Source organism: Plecotus auritus (genome assembly GCF_963455305.1).
Source record: "Plecotus auritus genome assembly, chromosome: 7".
Classification (NCBI taxonomy): domain Eukaryota; kingdom Metazoa; phylum Chordata; class Mammalia; order Chiroptera; family Vespertilionidae; genus Plecotus; species Plecotus auritus.
Window position 1 is genome coordinate 70,840,216 of NC_137774.1, and position 15,626 is coordinate 70,855,841.

Genomic DNA, 15,626 nt, shown 5'->3' on the forward strand with positions numbered 1-15,626 from the left:
TTATCTCTGACCTCCTCCCCTTATAATTCTCCTCCCTACTCACTCCCTGAAGCTACATGGGCTTCCGTTGCTGCTCCTAACGCCAGCCCTGTGCAATGGCTGTTCCCTTAGCCTGAAGCACCGTTCTAGATAACCACAGGGCTCCCTGCTTCACCTACTTTAGGGTTCTGCTCAGGGGTCACCTTCTCCATGAAGCCCTCCACAACCCCATTTACAATTGCACTTCCTGCCCTGGCTGGGTATCTCAGTTGGTTAGTGTCATCTGAATATACTATGGTTGCGGATTCGATTCCTAGTCAAGGCCAGATATAAAGATGACGTATTATAGAAGAAACCTATATAATTTTATTATCCAGTGTCACTGCAATAAGTTCAATATAAAATAAAATCAAATAAAATGCCAACTACCCAGTGAACACAGTCTGTGCCATTCCACCGGCCCTAGCCGGAGTACAACCCAACCTCCAGGCCGGAAACGCTTCTGCCAGCTTCCGCTTCCTAACTGGCGCGGATCGCATTGTCATAATGACGTCACAGTGGTAGCGGGCGGTGACGCCAGTGAAGCGCGCCGGCAGTACGGAGCGGCGCTCGGGTCTCCCTCACGCGGCGGCGGCTGCAGCGGTAGCGACATGGAGGAGGCTGCGGCCGGACTTAGCCGCTTCAAGGCCAAGTGAGTGGGGACACTGAGGCTATGGGCGCCGCCCGGGAAGGGAACCGGGTTCGCAGCCGGAGCAGCGAAGGAGCCCGCCGCGGATCGGGTTTCCATTCGGGTTTGGGGAGATGATAAGGACTGTGTACAGACTGGTCCGCGGGGTCGTGGAGGCTGTAGTAATATTATAAGGTGAGAGGGCCAGCAATGGCTGCTCTCGGGGAGGGGGCTTGGGGCCCGGCCAGGTTATTAAATTAGAAGCCAGTTTGGGAGTAGAGGACGAGAAATCCTGGAGGAGGAAGGGGCGGACTGAACACAAATGGAGGCTGGTTCTGGATGGGAGCGGGACCTCTGACACCCTCGGGTAGCGGAGAAGAATCACCTTTGGGTCAGGCGGCTGGGAGCTTTCACCTGCTGTCCCTCTTCTCCAGGGAGCAGGAAGACAGGTCAGGAAATGGGCTGTCAGCAGTGGCCTAGGAAGCCCTGATCCTGTGCTTTTTATCCAAGTCTCTGCTGAACGTCTAAATGCTCAGTGTCCGGAAAGGGACAGACTCAGCCCTGCCCTTTGGAGCGCAGTTTGATGGGATAAGAGTATTTGGCAAATCATTTTCATCAGTGGCTGTGACAAGCACTAGCAAAAGAAGCCCGGGTGGATGGTCTACTGGGCTCGGGAGTTGAAGGCTTTGTTTCATCTTGGCAATACGGCTTACCCAGTGGATTAGTCAGGCGCCATTGAAATCTGGCAAGAGAGGTCCAGGCCACCCACAGGGAACAGCCTGTTCGAAACAGGAAAGGTTAGCAGTGGCCCCTTTGGGCAGGATCTTGGAAACATGTAAGGAGAGGAGTGGATTTTAAGATCGAGTTATGTTCTAATTCACCTTTTTGGCAGCAGGGTTTGAGAGAGTGTGGGGCGGGGGGGGGGGGGGGGGGCTGGTGAAGATGCTGGAGCCTCTCTCTAGAGGGGACGGTGCAGTGACCTGGACCAGCATGGAGGCAGCCAACCAGGATGGAATAGGACTGCTTGGGGACTGAGATGTAGGCCAGGCTGGGGATGGAGGAAGAATTCGGAAAGGGTTCAGGCCGGACCTCAGGGATGGTGTTGAGTATGTTGCCATGGGCCAGTACTCAGGCCTGGCTTCCCATGGCCAGCAGGGGGCCCCCAAGGCCTGGCCTGATCTGCACTGGGGAATCTCTGGGAAAATTGGACCATTTGGACAGCATATGCTGTAGTGGGACCCTCTGTGGATCACCAGCCCAGCTCTGGGTCTCAAATAATCTGTAACAAGGGGATACCAACACCCACCTCACAACAGTGAAAAGAACTCATCACCACTAGTACCCCATCCCTACTGCTATCCAGAGGCTCAGTCACAAGGACCTATTGGGTTGACCTCTGGGAGAGCACCCACACCCAGCACAGGGCTTGGCACTGGGGACCAAGGGGTAGGTGATTCACTCTCTTTTTCTGTCCACCCTCCAGCTATGCTGTTGAGCGCAAGATCGAGCCTTTCTACAAGGGCGGGAAGGTGCAGGTACCAGCTCGTGACGGGGTGGGGGGGAGGGGGGAGGGGTGGTGGCGGGCAGAGTGGTGGGGCAGGCAGGGATTACAGAGTGTTACCTTGGCTGAGACCCTCTCTGTCACCAGCTGGACCAGACTGGGCAGTACCTCTTCTGCGTCTGTGGTACCAAAGTCAACATCCTGGATGTGGCCTCAGGGGCCATCCTGCAGAGCCTGGAGCAGGTGAGGGCAGGGAGAGCCAGGGTTAGGCACTAGTGTGGAAAAACAGCCTATTCTCATAGCATTCTGTGCGCCCACTCTTGCCCCTAGGAGGACCAGGAGGACATTACTGCCTTTGATCTCAGTCCTGATGATGAGGTATATGGGGCAGGGGTAGGAGGTGGGCTCCAGTACGTCCCAATCAAACTTTGAGTCTATGAGGATGGGTGGCCTTGCCTCTACCCCCCGACCCCCCAGGTAAACTACATCCTCCCCTAGGTGCTAGTGACAGCCAGTCGGGCACTGCTGCTGGCTCATTGGGCCTGGCGAGAGGGCAGTGTCATCCGCCTGTGGAAAGCGATACACACAGCCCCTGTGGCCACCATGGCCTTTGATCCCACCTCCACACTGCTGGCCACAGGTAGGGCCCCAGCAGGTAGATGGGCCGGCTGGCGGGCACGGGGCTTTGGGCACACCAGGCCCCTCACCTCAAACACATTTCCACAGGCGGTTGTGATGGGGCTGTGCGTATCTGGGACATTGTGCGGCACTATGGGACACACCACTTCCGGGGCTCGCCAGGTGTCGTGCAGTGAGTAGGGACAGCAGAGCCTGGGTGAGTGGGGCATCACGCTGGGATGGCACAGCTCACCTGCCGCACCTACCTACCTGCAGTTTGGTGGCCTTCCACCCGGACCCCGTACGCCTGCTGCTCTTCTCCTCAGCCACAGACGCCGCCATCCGCATATGGTCGCTACAGGACCAGTCGTGCCTGGCTGTACTGACTGCCCACTACAGTGCTGTCACCTCACTTACCTTTAGTGCTGATGGCCACACCATGCTCAGGTCAGTAACCAGCTACCCAGGTCTTAGCAGGCAGGGAGGGCCATGGCTGAGATTCGGGAACTGAGGTGGCTGTTTCCCCCAGCTCGGGCCGGGACAAGATCTGCATTGTCTGGGACCTGCGGAGCCACCAGGCCCTGAGGACCATCCCTGTGTTTGAGGTGGGACACCTGGGGGGTCAGGGACAGTGAGTGGGTTAGGGCTATGATTGGGGCTGCCACCTCTGACCTGCTCCTCCTCAGAGTGTGGAGGCCGCAGTGCTATTGCCAGAGGAGCTGGCACCCAAGCTGGGTGTGAAGTCCACGGGCCTGCACTTCCTGACAGCTGGCAACCAAGGTGTGTGGGGCCAGGCCAGGGCAGGCAGCAGGGACTGGGGGTGGCCCATGGACCTGAGTCCCAGCAGCCTCTGTCTCTGCATAGGTGTGCTGCGTGTGTGGGAGGCAGCCTCTGGGCAATGTGTACACACACAGCAGCAGTTGTCAGGCCCTGGGCGGGAGCTGACCCACTGCACCCTGGTCCGAGCTGCTGGCCTGCTCCTCACTGTCACTGCTGACCACAACCTTCTGCTCTATGAAGCACATTCTCTGAAGCTGCAGAAACAAGTGAGCACTGCCCCCAGTCAACCCTCGGTCTGGGGATGTAGACCCTCTTCTCACATGAGCCCTGGCTTGTGTCCCTCCACCCTGCAGTTTGCCGGCTACAGCGAGGAGGTGTTGGATGTCCGGTTCCTTGGGCCTGAGGACTCCCACATTGTCGTGGCCTCCAATAGCCCCTGCCTGAAAGTATTTGAGCTACAGACATCAGCCTGCCAGATTCTCCATGGCCACACAGGTGAGGGTGCCAGGCCAATGCTCCTAGGACCCTTTCCCTTAATTGATCTCTGACCGTTCTCCTTCCACTTTTCTTTCAGATATTGTCCTTGCCCTGGATGTGTTTCGGAAGGGGTGGCTCTTTGCCAGCTGTGCCAAGGTGAGGTACCCCAAGAGGTGTGGAGGTATAGGTTCCCAGTGGGAAAGTCGGGCCCAGCCTCTGTCCTCACCCCTCCCGTCCCCAGGACCAGAGCATTCGCATCTGGAGGATGAACAAGGCTGGCGAAGTGACCTGTGTGGCTCAGGGCTCTGGGCACACACACAGCGTGGGCACCATCTGCTGCTCTAGGTAGTGGGCCAGGGCTGGGATCCAGAGTGTCACAGACGTGGAGACCTAGGCCCTGCTGATGGAGTCCCAGCTCAGGGAGACGCAGAGGAGAAGGTGGTGCCTTTGACCTTGCTCTTTGAAGCTTTAACCTAGGGATCTAGAATAACGAACGAATGGGCCAGGAGTACCCCAAGTGCCATTGTTGGATGGGGGTTCCTAGGAAGTGGCCTTGGAGCTGGGTGGATGAAAGGGGTAGGATGTTGGGGCAGAGAGAATGACACTGAACAAGTGCAGGTTGAGAAGGCGCTCCCTGTATTTAGGGCTGGGGTCCCATTGTTGGGACAAAGTCACCTGGGGTGGTGGCACCAAGGGCAGGCAGTGTGGGCTTGAAGTGCAGACAAGTGGTCCCGGAGATGTGTTTGAGTAACTCAGGCGATCTGCCTTCTGGAACAGCCCCTCTGATCTGGACCACGGTCCTGCAGGCCTGAGCTGTGGTGCACTGGCAGACTGGGCTGGCAAAGGCTCATCAGGCGTCTTTCCCTGCCCCCCAATTGGGCTTTAGGCTGAAGGAGACCTTCTTGGTGACGGGCAGCCAGGACTGCACTGTGAAGCTGTGGCCCATCCCCAAAGTCCTGCTGTCCAAGAGCACAGCCCCAGACAGTGGCCCTGTTCTCCTACAGGCCCAGGCGACACAACGCTGCCATGACAAGGTGAGCACACTGGGGTGGCAGTGTGGCAGGGCCCTCACTGGGATAGGGGTATCTGACCTGCTACCTGTTGCCATCACTAGGACATCAACAGTGTAGCTGTTGCTCCCAATGACAAGTTGCTGGCCACAGGCTCACAGGACCGCACAGCCAAGCTCTGGGCCCTGCCACAGTGCCAGCTGCTGGGTGTCTTCTCAGGCCACCGGCGTGGCCTCTGGTGTGTCCAGTTCTCACCTATGGACCAGGTGCTGGCCACTGCCTCAGCTGATGGCACTGTCAAGCTCTGGGCATTGCAGGACTTCAGCTGCCTTAAGGTAAGCGGCCCCCACCCCAGTCCTGGTCCCTCCCTGATGCTATCTCATACCCTCCCTGTCCCAACCCTGCAGACTTTCGAGGGGCATGATGCTTCTGTGTTGAAGGTGGCCTTTGTGAGCCGGGGTACACAGCTGCTGTCCAGGTGACTGGGCTGGGGACAGAGTAGGGGTTGTGGTGAGCTGGGAGACAGGTCCCAGTGCTGAGCCCCCTCCCAATCCCAAACCCAGTGGCTCTGATGGGCTCGTGAAGCTCTGGACCATCAAGAACAATGAGTGCGTGAGGACGCTGGATGCCCACCATGACAAGGTCTGGGGGCTTCACTGCAGCCAGCTGGACGACCATGCTCTTACTGGCGCCAGTGACTCCTGTGTCATCCTCTGGAAGGTGTGTGGGCATTGGTGCAGTGGGCGAAGAGTGGGCAGGGCAGCATGAGGTTCCACTCTGACCCCAGTGTAACCCCAGGATGTTACCGAGATGGAGCAGGCAGAGGAGCTGGCCAAGCGGGAGGAGCAGGTGGTCAAGTAAGTCTGGAGGGTCCCACCCAGCTTCCTTGTGAGTGCCACCCATATGTCTGCACCTCCCATGCATCAGTATCACCCTCTCCCCTCGGGGTAGGGTATATTAGCATCACCCCTGCTTTATGACCTAGGGAGACAGGCTTGGAGCACTGACACAGGTCACCATCAGTGAGTGTTCAGGCCTGGTCTGCTGACTCCTAAGCCGGCCTCCTGATGGCTCTGCCTTCAGCCCCAGCCCTAGCCCTGTGGCCCTGTCCTCCCTCCTTCCCCCGCCAGGCAGCAAGAATTGGACAACCTGCTCCAGGAGAAGCGGTACCTGCGGGCACTGGGCCTGGCCATCTCCCTGGACCGGCCCCATACTGTGCTGACTGTTATCCAGGGTCAGTGCTACCTCAGGGGCCTGACAGGCGACCGTGGAGGGGGAAGAGGGTCCTCTCAGGTCTGTCCTGCTCCTTCCCTGGAGCTTATTTTCCCTCCTCCTGCAGCCATCCGGAGGGACCCTGAGGCCTTCGAGAAACTGGAAGCCACTGTGCTCCGACTTCGGCGAGACCAGAAAGGTTCGGGGCAGGAGGGTAGAGGCTGGACAATGACTGATATGAGTGGGGTGGCCAGCACGCAGGTCTGACCATCCCTCTCACCTGCAGAGGCCTTGTTGCGCTTCTGTGTCACGTGGAACACCAACTCGCGGCATTGCCATGAAGCCCAGGCCGTGCTGGGTGTGCTCCTGCGGCACGAGGCCCCAGAAGAGCTGCTGACGTATGAAGGTGTGCAGGCCTCACTTGAGGCCCTGCTGCCCTACACAGGTACATGGACACAGCCCTGGGGGGTGGTAGGGAGTAGCCTGGCCGGACTCTATGGACCCCCTGACATCTTCCGTCATTCCCAGAGCGTCACTTCCAGCGGCTCAGTCGGACCCTGCAGGCAGCCACCTTCCTAGACTTCTTGTGGCACAACATGAAGCTGCCCACCCTCCCTGCAGCCCCCTCTGCCCTCTGAAACGCCAGAAGGTTTTTTTTTGTTTGTTTGTTTTTTATTTTTGTTTTTTGTTGAAACACCAGAAGGTTTTATCCCAGTTCCCTGTGTCTGTTAGGCTTTTGTCTCACCCCAGGTCCCAGACTACAACCTTGGCCACACATCATCCCTGTGCCTTGGCCTGTGCCATCCAACAGGCCCTGCTCCTCAGCATGGACACTGAATGTGGGTTAATCAGAACTTTACTCAGAGGAAATGGGAGAGTGTAGCTTCCTGGCCCTGCCAGCCAGAGAGTCCCACCCTCAAATGCACCTCCCCTGCCCTGGGGGTGATAGGGCACACAGTGCTCTCTTCATGCAGTTCCACACACCCTCAAGGATGTCCCTGACTCCGTGGGTCCCTCCCCAGTGCCCTACGGGTGATGGTGCAGCAGCGTTTCTGAATGGCACTCAGCAGGGGGCGGGCTGGCACAGTAGGAGGAAGTGACATGACCTGGGGGGACTCAGGGGCGCTTTGGGCCTCCCCCGCCCTGTTCTCTCCACCCTCTGCCCCAGAATGGAACCCTGGTCCATTCAGGAGCATGCCTAGCCCATCTGGCTTCAGTAACACAGAGGGGAGAAGACCTGTGCGGCCACCGAACCTGGAAGGAGGACAGAGTTTGTTTAGCACTTGGCCCTGCCCTCCCAACCCCTTAAGACTCTGCCCCTCTCCCCCCACCAAAGCCCCACCTGCACAGCCACCAGCCTCGGTCGGACATTTCCAGCACGCGCACTCTTGCCCCCGCAGGCACTGACAGCTCATCAGCCTGGCTGCCTTCATAGGCTTGGGATGCACAGAACTGGGAACCTGGGAGTGCGCACTTGGTGGTTACCACAGGGCTTCCATCTGTCCCCTCATCGATCTCTCACTGAATCCCACTTCCAGGCTCTCCCTCTCTCTTTGTGTCTCTGCTAATGCCAAGGACCATTCTAAAACCCACTGGGGTTCAAGCCCACTATGGGGCCCAAGTACATACTAGGGGACTGCTGCCACCACCTAGTCTTTCCACTGCATCTCACCCTTGGGTCAGGTGCTTTCTGTCCCCCAGCCTTGCTGCACACTGCCCAGCAGCGGAGGGGGCATGGGGAGGGGATTAGTCTCATTACCGCTACTCCCTAAGGGCTGTCTCCCATCTTGTCCTTGGCCCAGGGTCACCTCCTCCAAGTAGGGAGCAGGAAACCATGCCGTCTGCTGGTCTTCATTAGCCACCAGCCACCAACCTGTACACAAAGGAGGGCAGGGGTTCAGATCCCCAGGCATGCTGGGATCCTGGTTGCAGCAGGTCAAACCCTCAAGACTCCTGCCCAGCCCCACCTGAGGGGTGTCGCAGCAGCACGTCTAGGGCCTCCTGGGCCTGCGCATGGAAGGGTTGGCCCCGTGTATCCTGGGTACTGAAGGGCTGCAGACAGTGCAGGCTCAGAGCCTCCAGGCTGCCTATGGCAAGACTGCCCACAGGGCGGGGTGGGGGCTCTTCCAGGACGGGCAAGATCACCAGGCTGGAAAGGGTGGTCGCAGGAGAGAGGTGTGTGGGGATGGGCTGCCACGCTTCAGCCTTGTACTGCCTAGGCCCTTTCTCCATCATTCAGCCCCCACCACCCAAATGCTTCCCGCAGGGAGTTAGGGGTGGGTCAGGCACCTGCCAGGTGGTAGTGAAGGCTCCAGGTCCTGGAGCTGTGGCTCAAAGAAGGCGATGAGTGCTGGCCCCCTGGATACTCGCTCTGCCTCTAGCAGGGCCTGAGAATAGGTCTCCAGCAACCGCAGGCGCGCCAGGCCACGGCCTGTGCGCCCCCCACGCGCCAACAGTGATGTAGATGCATCTATGGGTACCACAGGAGATAGACCGTGGGACCCCACCCCAGGGCTCCCATCACCAGGTTGCTGCTCCTGCCCCCTCCCCTTACTACTCTCAGAATCCCTGATGCCTGACCCGGAAGTTTGGGGAGAACTCGGTCAGATCTCCGCAGCAGGCCTGCCTCCACCGGGAAGGTCTCCTTGAGGATCTTCTAAGGGAGAGAACCGGCATATTGGTCTTTGAGAGCCCACTGGGTAACCTTGGGAGGGTGGGGGGATCTCCCTGGGATCATAGGGGCTAGAAGCCAGCACAGGTGTGAGGGCCGGCATGGTGGGGCTGTCGCTCAGTTGGAGGAAGTCCCAGGTTCACTCACATGGAGCCTCTTAAATTCGTCCCAGCTTCTCCGCACCAAGGTGTTGCTGTCATCCGACCAGCACACAGAGAAGGCGAATATCTGTTTGGAGGAAAAGCTGGGGGCACCTGGGAGGGACTGGGCCCTGAACTTCCTCCTTCCCTCCTTCCCTCCCTATTTCCTCCTAAGGTCCACAGGGACCAGCACTTACTTGGAGCTTCTCTATCTGCACCAGAGCTGCTGCACGTACTGACACTGGGTGCCTAGGGCCCACCATATCTGTGGTCTCAAGGGTCCAGGTCCTAGGCTTCTGGAGTCAGCAGTGTGTGGTAGAATATCCTGCTGGCTCCCTAACCGCACAGGGACAAGGTACTTCTGGGCACCCGGAAGACTGGTTGGAATTCCCCTGATGCCTCAGACCTGCCAGATCCTTGCAGCACTGCCCTCCCCCTGTCCTTAGCTTCCTCATTGGGCCTCCAACTGAAGATCTGGATGGAAGAGCGGGAGCACAGGGCCTGGATTGTAGGAGGGGGAGCACGGAGGCGGTGGAGGGGCTGGGACTGCTGCCAGGGAGGTGGAGAAGGAAGAGCCCATCAAAGTGCCGCTAGGTCTGGTCCCCCTCCCTGCTCTCCTAGTCCTGCATAATACTGGGGTTGGTGAGAGCCTCCTGCCAAGGTGTGCCCCACTGCATTGCCTTTGAACTTGCCTGGACAGTTAACACAGTTGTCATCAGGAACGGCTTAATCCTCACATTGGAGGGAAGATTTCTTAATGTCCCCAAGTCACAAAGGAGGAAATTTGTATTAAGTGAATAATGCCAATTTTTCTGTATGTGTTGGGGAGGGTCGGGTCTCACAGGCTCACCCCAGAGGTTTCCCTCCCTGTGGTGGTCCATCTCTGCAGTTACTGGCACTTGGGGGAGGGGGGCTGACTAGGATTGTTTTGAGAGTTGCCTCTAAATTTATAATTTATTACAAGTTACTGCAAACACAGCCTCTGAGATCAGGAGTGACCATTCCCCCACTGGGATGGTGAAAAGACCCTGTAGTCTCCAGAGGATGTGCCCAGGTACCCCACAATTCCGGGCTGCTTTCTTTCTTATAGGGGAGATTTCTGGAGCTCCATCTAACCTTGGTGCACAGTGTTGTTCCTCCTGCTATTGAGGCCACCAGCTCTGTGTTGGGACCCCACCCCAAGCCCTTCAGGGAGGAGTCAGTGGCTAGGGCATCCCTCCAGGAAACCACCTGGCTTGGACAAAGGGCTTTTGTGTTATCCCTCCAGCAGCTCTCTCTGAAGCTTTCAAACCTTCACTGGTCTTGGCCTGGACAGTGAACACCTGCTGGCATAGGCCTGATTTTCAGAGTGCCTTTAGCCCAACTGTCTCACTCTCCCTAATCTCAGTGGGGGCTATGCTGAGGGCGTCTGGCCTGGCAGAGTCCAGGTAGGAACAGACCCTGCTCCCCTGGAAGACAAAGGATAGAAGCTAGGGAAGGGCCAATTTACTAACAGCCAGGGACCTAGAAGGCTGCTGAGGCCCCCTCAGCTAACCCACTGCTTCCACACAACCCTGGATCGTTTCCACTCTTCCCCTCTCCATAGCAGCCCCTACCCTAATCTCTCACCTGGGCAACTACAACCCCCTCACCCCCACCTAAGGCCCATGTTCCTTACTTGTTCCCATGAAGCTGACTCTCCAGAGGAATCTGCAAAACAGAAATGGGATCAGATAGAGGTAGCCCTACCCAAAACTGTCCAGTACCTTCCCACAGTTCTCAGAATAAATTCCCAGTTCCCATGGCAGCTGACAAGGTCCTTGTTGTCCCACGGCCTTTCAGCCTATGCAAGAGGCTGAGACCTCTCACCCCCAGCCTTTTTTTTTTTTTTTTTAATATATTTTATTGATTTTTTTTACAGAGAGGAAGGGAGAGGGATAGAGAGTCACAAACATCGATGAGAGAGAAACATTGATCAGCTGCCTCCTGCACACCCCCCACTGGGGATGTGCCGGCAACCAAGGTACATGCCCTTGACCAGAATCGAACCTGGGACCCTTCAGTCTGCAGGCCGATGCTCTATCCACTGAGCCAAACTGGTTAGGGTTCACCTCCAGCCTTGTCCATGACTGCTCCCTTCAGCTGATTCCATATCCTTTAGGCCTCTGCATAAGGGTCACCTTCTCAAGAAGGCCCCCTGAATTTGCCACACCCTGTTATGGCCTCCACCCCACCATAGTTTGTGAGTGAACATTTATTAGTGTAACTCCCTCCCCCCCTCCATCTTGACCACTGGGACTAGGAGGTCAGGGTTGGATCTTGTTACCCGCCCTACCCAGAGCCTGGAATAGTACTTGGAACAGATTAGGCAGTACACAAATATTTGCGGAATGACTGGAAGCAGAGTTCCCTGCGGCACTGCTTCTTGGGTTTAATTCCTTCGCGCAGCTCAGAGGCGCGCCGCCTCCTTTGCAGGCACAGTTCCCTCTCCCGCCCCCCACCCCGGGACCTCCCGCTAGGGCACTCCGCCCTCTGCGCTCAGGCCCCGCCCTACGTTGCCATAGCGCCGCGTAGCCGGCGGCGGGACGTACCCCCAGTTGAAAGCACAGTGCCTGGCTACTGGCACGCGGGACGGTCAGAGGGAGCAATGGTGGCGTTGAGGGTCGCAACACGGACTTCGCCTCGGCCGCCGTCCGAGTCCACGGCGCGGCCGCTGCGCACCTTCCACAACACGCTGCTCTTCTACTGGAGGAAGCGGGAGCCTCGCCATGGACCTCGCCAGCCGGGCTCCGGCTGCGGAACAAGGCCTAGGGGCGTGGGCAGCACCCCGGCCTCTGGCCCCGCCTCAGCCCGGGCCCGAGAATCTGGCGGGTCCTTGACCCGAAACTCAGCCTCAGGCTCTGCCTCCTTCCGGGTGTGGGCCCCGGCTCCCAGCCCCGCCCCCACGCCGGACTCCGCCTCCACGCCGGACTCCGACCCCAGCCGTAGCTGCAGCCCGGCCTCCGCGCCCGAGCCCGCGGCGTGCGCGCTGGGTTCCTGTGGCCGGGCTTTGTTGGCTGCGCGCACGCTGGTCTGAAGGCCGACTTGGAGGCCCTTCTGGAGGCCAAGCTGGCCCGGCAGGCACTGCGCGGGCAACATGGCGGCGCCCAGCGAACGGGGGCGCTTCGGGGTCGGGAACCTCTTCTCCTTCCTGCCCGGCGGCGCGCGCTCCGAAGCAATGGAGGACCTGGTGACGGATGCGCGCGGCCGGGGCGCGGGACGGAGAGACTCCGCCGCCGCCTCGGCCCCATCTCCAACACTGGCACCGACCCCTGAACCTCAGGTAGCCGAGGACAGTTCCCGGAGACGGCACTGCCGTGCCTGCGTGGACTTCAAGTCATGGATGCGGACGCAGCAGAAGGTGCAGATGCCGGGGAGGCGGGGGGCGCTACCTCTTCTCCGAGGCTCGCAAGCCCTGGTCACCCCTAGCCCCGGCCCGCACACGACTCCCCCTTCCCGCCCCGGCCCTCCCACCGCGTTCTCAGGTTCCCTGGGCAGGCCTCCCGACGCCCCGGCCGAGCGATCCCACTAGCCCTATGCCTGATGGACGCCCCTAGGGTTGGCTGTTCCTGAACCTTGCCCCCAAGGTAGGCCCGGCCTTTATTCTTTCAGCCTCACAAGGGCCAGATTCGCCGCAGGACTAACGTTTGGAGTTTGGGCCTCCGGCCGGGGAGGGAAAAAGGGGAGCTTCATAGGCTTCTGGTCCGGGGAGACTGAACTGACCCTCTCCTCCTTCCGCAGCGGGGCAGCAGATTTAGGGAAGATTGTCCTCAGGATCGTGAGGAACTGGGCCGCCACAGCTGGGCCGTCCTCCACACCCTGGCTGCCTACTACCCCGACCTGCCCACCCCAGAACAACAGCAAGACATGGCCCAACTCATACATTTATTTTCCAAATTTTACCCATGTGAGGAATGTGCAGAAGACATAAGGAAGAGGTAAGTTATTCTGTACCATCTGCAAGCAGCAGTGCATCCCACCTGGAGCCTGGGCCTGGGGCCCTTGACAGAGTCAGAAAGGAGAGCCTCGAGAAATAGGTGCAGAAATGGCAGAGAGTTGCCAAGAGCAGGGACCACAACAGGGGAATGGATCATCAGCCATCTTTCTACTCAAAGGGCAAGCAGCCTGGGGTTGTTTGGCACCCATAGGCGTCTCTCGGCTGGATGTGGGGGCAAGGCAGCCCTTGCCATTTGAAGCCTGGGCCGTTAGAACAGGTCTCCTGCTGAGCTGAGGCACCAGAGCCCCATGTGCTAAGAAACTGGTCTGGCTTTTAGTTATGCCTTTTGCAGGCCCCACCCTTTCCACACTGCTTGGGGCCAGGGAAGCTGGGTGAGGCTTCCTGATTGTTATGAGGTTATAAAGTTGCCTGATCTGTGTTAATGTCTTGCCCTGGGCTCTTGTGAGGGTTTTCAAGCTCCCCAAGTGAGGTTTTGAGCAGGCCCAGGAGTCCACCAAGCCTGGACACTACCAGGTCAGCCCTGTTCTGGGAATTACTGTCTCTCAGAACATGAGGTACACCTGGGTGTAGTTTACAGCAGCATCCCATCGCTCTCTGAATTGAGCAGGTGGGGCAGTGGACCACTGTTGTCCTCATTCTCCATATGCTTCCCCCCACACAGGATATGTAGGAACCAGCCAGACACGCGCACACGGGCATCTTTCACCCAGTGGCTGTGCCGCCTGCACAACGAGGTGAACCGAAAGCTAGGCAAGCCTGACTTCGACTGCTCTAAAGTGGATGAGCGCTGGCGTGATGGTTGGAAGGATGGCTCCTGCGACTAGAGGGCAGCCAGCTAGAGCTCATGGGGGCTGCCTGGCTAGAGAGGGGCAGGGCAATCATTAAAGTGCATGGTAGCACTCTTTAAAGTGTGGCAGAGCCAGAGCCTGTTGTGTTTCAGTTGGGTGTTCCCCAGCCACTTCCCATGGGGCCCTTTCCTTCTCAGGATGCCTGCTGATGGCACCCTGATGGCCTCCTCCTCAGCTGAGGCCTTGTGGGGCTGCAAGTGAAGGAGTAGGAACTACCTAGGCTGTCCCCTCCCCTTTTTTAAAATACGTTTTATTGATTTTTAGAGGGGTAGAGAGAAACATGGAAACATTGATCAGCTGCCTCCTGCACGCCCCGTACTGGGGATTGAGCCTGCAACCAGGCATGTGCCCTGACCAGGAATCAAATGGTGACCTCTTGGTTCATGGTTGATGTTCAATTACTGAGTGACAATGGCCAGGCTAGGTCGCTTTTTTCAGGATGTGGCCTCCTGCCCATCTCACACCCTGGTGCCCACTTCCCCACACAGGAAGGTGATAGGCTTGGCTGGGCTCCTCTGTCTCACAAAATCCTTGAGACCGGGCCATTGTCTCCCCACTGTGGCTAGAGACAGCCGCAGTGACTGTAGGTATCCTCAGAGGCTGTGTGCTCTTTGCCTTTCAGGAAAGAGGCCTGAGGCTAAGCTTTCCACCCTGCTCAGTCCCTACAGGGAGGGAAAGTGCAGGCATGGCTCTTCTCTGAGGGTCACCGACACCGCAGCTCCTTTTCTCTTCAGCACATGGCCTTCCATAAGCAGTACCAGGCTCCTCAGAGGCTTCGTGGGGTCAGCTTCCTTGGAACTCGAGACAAAAATAAAATGCTGAAGAAGTGACGAGAACTTGCCTTCAGTGTGTTTGCTGGACTTTCAGTGATGGACAGGCCTTCCCTCTTCTGGTCAGCTGCTTCCTCCTGTCCAGATTCTGGCTCCTTAGAGAGTTCTCAAGATAAGAGTGGGCCAGGATATTCCAGGAACAGCAAGGAGGCTGAATTCCTGGAGCTGAGGGAGGGTTAAAGAGGTGAAGGGGAGTCAGCATGAAGTCTTCAAGGCCCCAGCAAGGATATGGTTTTAACTCCCAGCTTCTGTGACAGGAAGGTCTTGGAGGATTTGGAGCTGAGGAATGGTGAGATGTGACTTTTGAAAGTTTCCTCTGAGCTGGGATGAGGCAGGCATGGGTGGAAGCAGGGAGAGCAGCACCCATGTGGCAGCTGAAGGGGGAGGCTGACTACAGGGTGGGTGGGAGAGGATGCCGGATATATTCTGAAGGTACAGAAGAGGAAGAGCCAAAGGTGACTGGGGTTCTGGCCCAAGAAGCTGGGAGGATGGAGTTGCTCTTTGTATCTGAGATGAAGAAGGCTGTGAGGGGAGCGGGTTGGGGGTGACCTGGACCCAGCTCTTGAGCCTTTCTGATCTGCTCAGCCATACCTGCTCCCAAGTCTTGGCTTCCAGCAAGAATGTCACAGCAATAGTGTGTCCCATCCCTGTAGTCATAAAACTCTGATCTCCTCTGTCCCCCGTGTTTCAGCCTCTCCCTAGGCAAAGGGCCAGCTTTTGCCACGGCCTCCTCACCACTTTCACCTGACCTGTTCTCCCAGGGGTGCTGGCTTCCACAACATGCTACCCAGGAGACACAAAGAAATGGGTGGGGACTAGTCAGCAGATAAGTTGCTCTTTCTCCCCTTGATGGACTGTCCCCAGCACATCTCTGGTCTTTCCTGAGAAGCCTGTGAGCCATTGTGGACATACCACCT

General features: G+C 58.0%; 3 protein-coding genes across 11 annotated transcripts; 2 read left to right on the forward strand and 1 right to left on the reverse strand.

Moving 5' to 3' along the window:
* Nucleotides 1-550: 550 nt before the first annotated feature.
* On the forward strand, nt 551-7,001 carry TBL3 (transducin beta like 3). 2 transcript variants are annotated; one of them, XM_080678398.1, is made up of 22 exons: nt 551-670; nt 2,130-2,181; nt 2,295-2,390; nt 2,478-2,525; nt 2,646-2,787; nt 2,874-2,958; nt 3,042-3,212; nt 3,295-3,370; nt 3,452-3,545; nt 3,630-3,811; nt 3,899-4,040; nt 4,120-4,178; nt 4,264-4,367; nt 4,909-5,056; nt 5,137-5,367; nt 5,440-5,510; nt 5,596-5,752; nt 5,831-5,889; nt 6,163-6,266; nt 6,372-6,443; nt 6,531-6,689; nt 6,773-6,999. In XM_080678398.1, exons 1-22 carry the CDS (start codon nt 630-632, stop codon nt 6,880-6,882), a joined length of 2,403 nt encoding a protein of 800 aa, XP_080534524.1. In that variant the 5' UTR covers nt 551-629; the 3' UTR covers nt 6,883-6,999. The 2 variants fall into 2 exon arrangements, with proteins under 2 accessions (XP_080534524.1, XP_080534523.1); XM_080678397.1 differs by having other exon boundaries at nt 5,137-5,510; nt 6,773-7,001.
* NOXO1 (NADPH oxidase organizer 1) lies at nt 6,935-12,127 on the reverse strand. Of its 4 annotated transcripts, none has more exons than XM_080678399.1 (10): nt 11,626-11,952; nt 10,713-10,744; nt 9,253-9,604; nt 9,063-9,143; nt 8,825-8,900; nt 8,534-8,714; nt 8,212-8,393; nt 8,004-8,117; nt 7,587-7,704; nt 6,935-7,498 (listed from the first exon to the last, which is right to left on the reverse strand). In XM_080678399.1, the coding sequence occupies exons 3-10, from the start codon at nt 9,316-9,318 to the stop codon at nt 7,231-7,233; spliced, it is 1,086 nt and encodes a 361-aa protein (XP_080534525.1). In that variant the 5' UTR covers nt 9,319-9,604; nt 10,713-10,744; nt 11,626-11,952; the 3' UTR covers nt 6,935-7,230. The 4 variants fall into 4 exon arrangements, with proteins under 4 accessions (XP_080534525.1, XP_080534527.1, XP_080534526.1 ...); XM_080678401.1 differs by lacking the exon at nt 9,253-9,604 and adding an exon at nt 9,748-9,808; XM_080678400.1 differs by having other exon boundaries at nt 9,253-9,391; nt 11,626-11,939.
* GFER (growth factor, augmenter of liver regeneration) lies at nt 12,110-14,752 on the forward strand. Of its 5 annotated transcripts, none has more exons than XM_080678404.1 (4): nt 12,110-12,434; nt 12,815-13,011; nt 13,693-13,765; nt 14,539-14,752. In XM_080678404.1, the coding sequence occupies exons 1-4, from the start codon at nt 12,171-12,173 to the stop codon at nt 14,707-14,709; spliced, it is 705 nt and encodes a 234-aa protein (XP_080534530.1). In that variant the 5' UTR covers nt 12,110-12,170; the 3' UTR covers nt 14,710-14,752. The 5 variants fall into 5 exon arrangements, with proteins under 5 accessions (XP_080534530.1, XP_080534529.1, XP_080534532.1 ...); XM_080678403.1 differs by having other exon boundaries at nt 13,693-13,781; nt 14,502-14,751; XM_080678406.1 differs by having other exon boundaries at nt 14,502-14,713.
* The last annotated feature ends 874 nt before the right edge of the window (nt 14,753-15,626 follow it).

Excerpts from the sequence above, each read along its gene's own strand:
- NOXO1 (XM_080678399.1), bottom strand. The coding sequence starts at position 9,318 with ATGGTGGGCCCTAGGCACCCAGTGTCAGTACGTGCAGCAGCTCTGGTG. Across the intron at positions 9,144-9,252 it reads TGCAGATAGAGAAGCTCCAA|ATATTCGCCTTCTCTGTGTG; the intron begins GTAAGTGCTGGT and ends TCCTCCAAACAG. Across the intron at positions 8,118-8,211 it reads GCTGCTGCGACACCCCTCAG|GTTGGTGGCTGGTGGCTAAT; the intron begins GTGGGGCTGGGC and ends CTTTGTGTACAG.
- TBL3 (XM_080678397.1), top strand. The coding sequence starts at position 630 with ATGGAGGAGGCTGCGGCCGGACTTAGCCGCTTCAAGGCCAA. Across the intron at positions 671-2,129 it reads CTTAGCCGCTTCAAGGCCAA|CTATGCTGTTGAGCGCAAGA; the intron begins GTGAGTGGGGAC and ends TCCACCCTCCAG. Across the intron at positions 3,213-3,294 it reads GATGGCCACACCATGCTCAG|CTCGGGCCGGGACAAGATCT; the intron begins GTCAGTAACCAG and ends TGTTTCCCCCAG.
- GFER (XM_080678403.1), top strand. The coding sequence starts at position 12,171 with ATGGCGGCGCCCAGCGAACGGGGGCGCTTCGGGGTCGGGAACCTCTTC. Across the intron at positions 12,435-12,814 it reads GGATGCGGACGCAGCAGAAG|CGGGGCAGCAGATTTAGGGA; the intron begins GTGCAGATGCCG and ends CTCCTTCCGCAG. Across the intron at positions 13,012-13,692 it reads GCAGAAGACATAAGGAAGAG|GATATGTAGGAACCAGCCAG; the intron begins GTAAGTTATTCT and ends CCCCCCACACAG.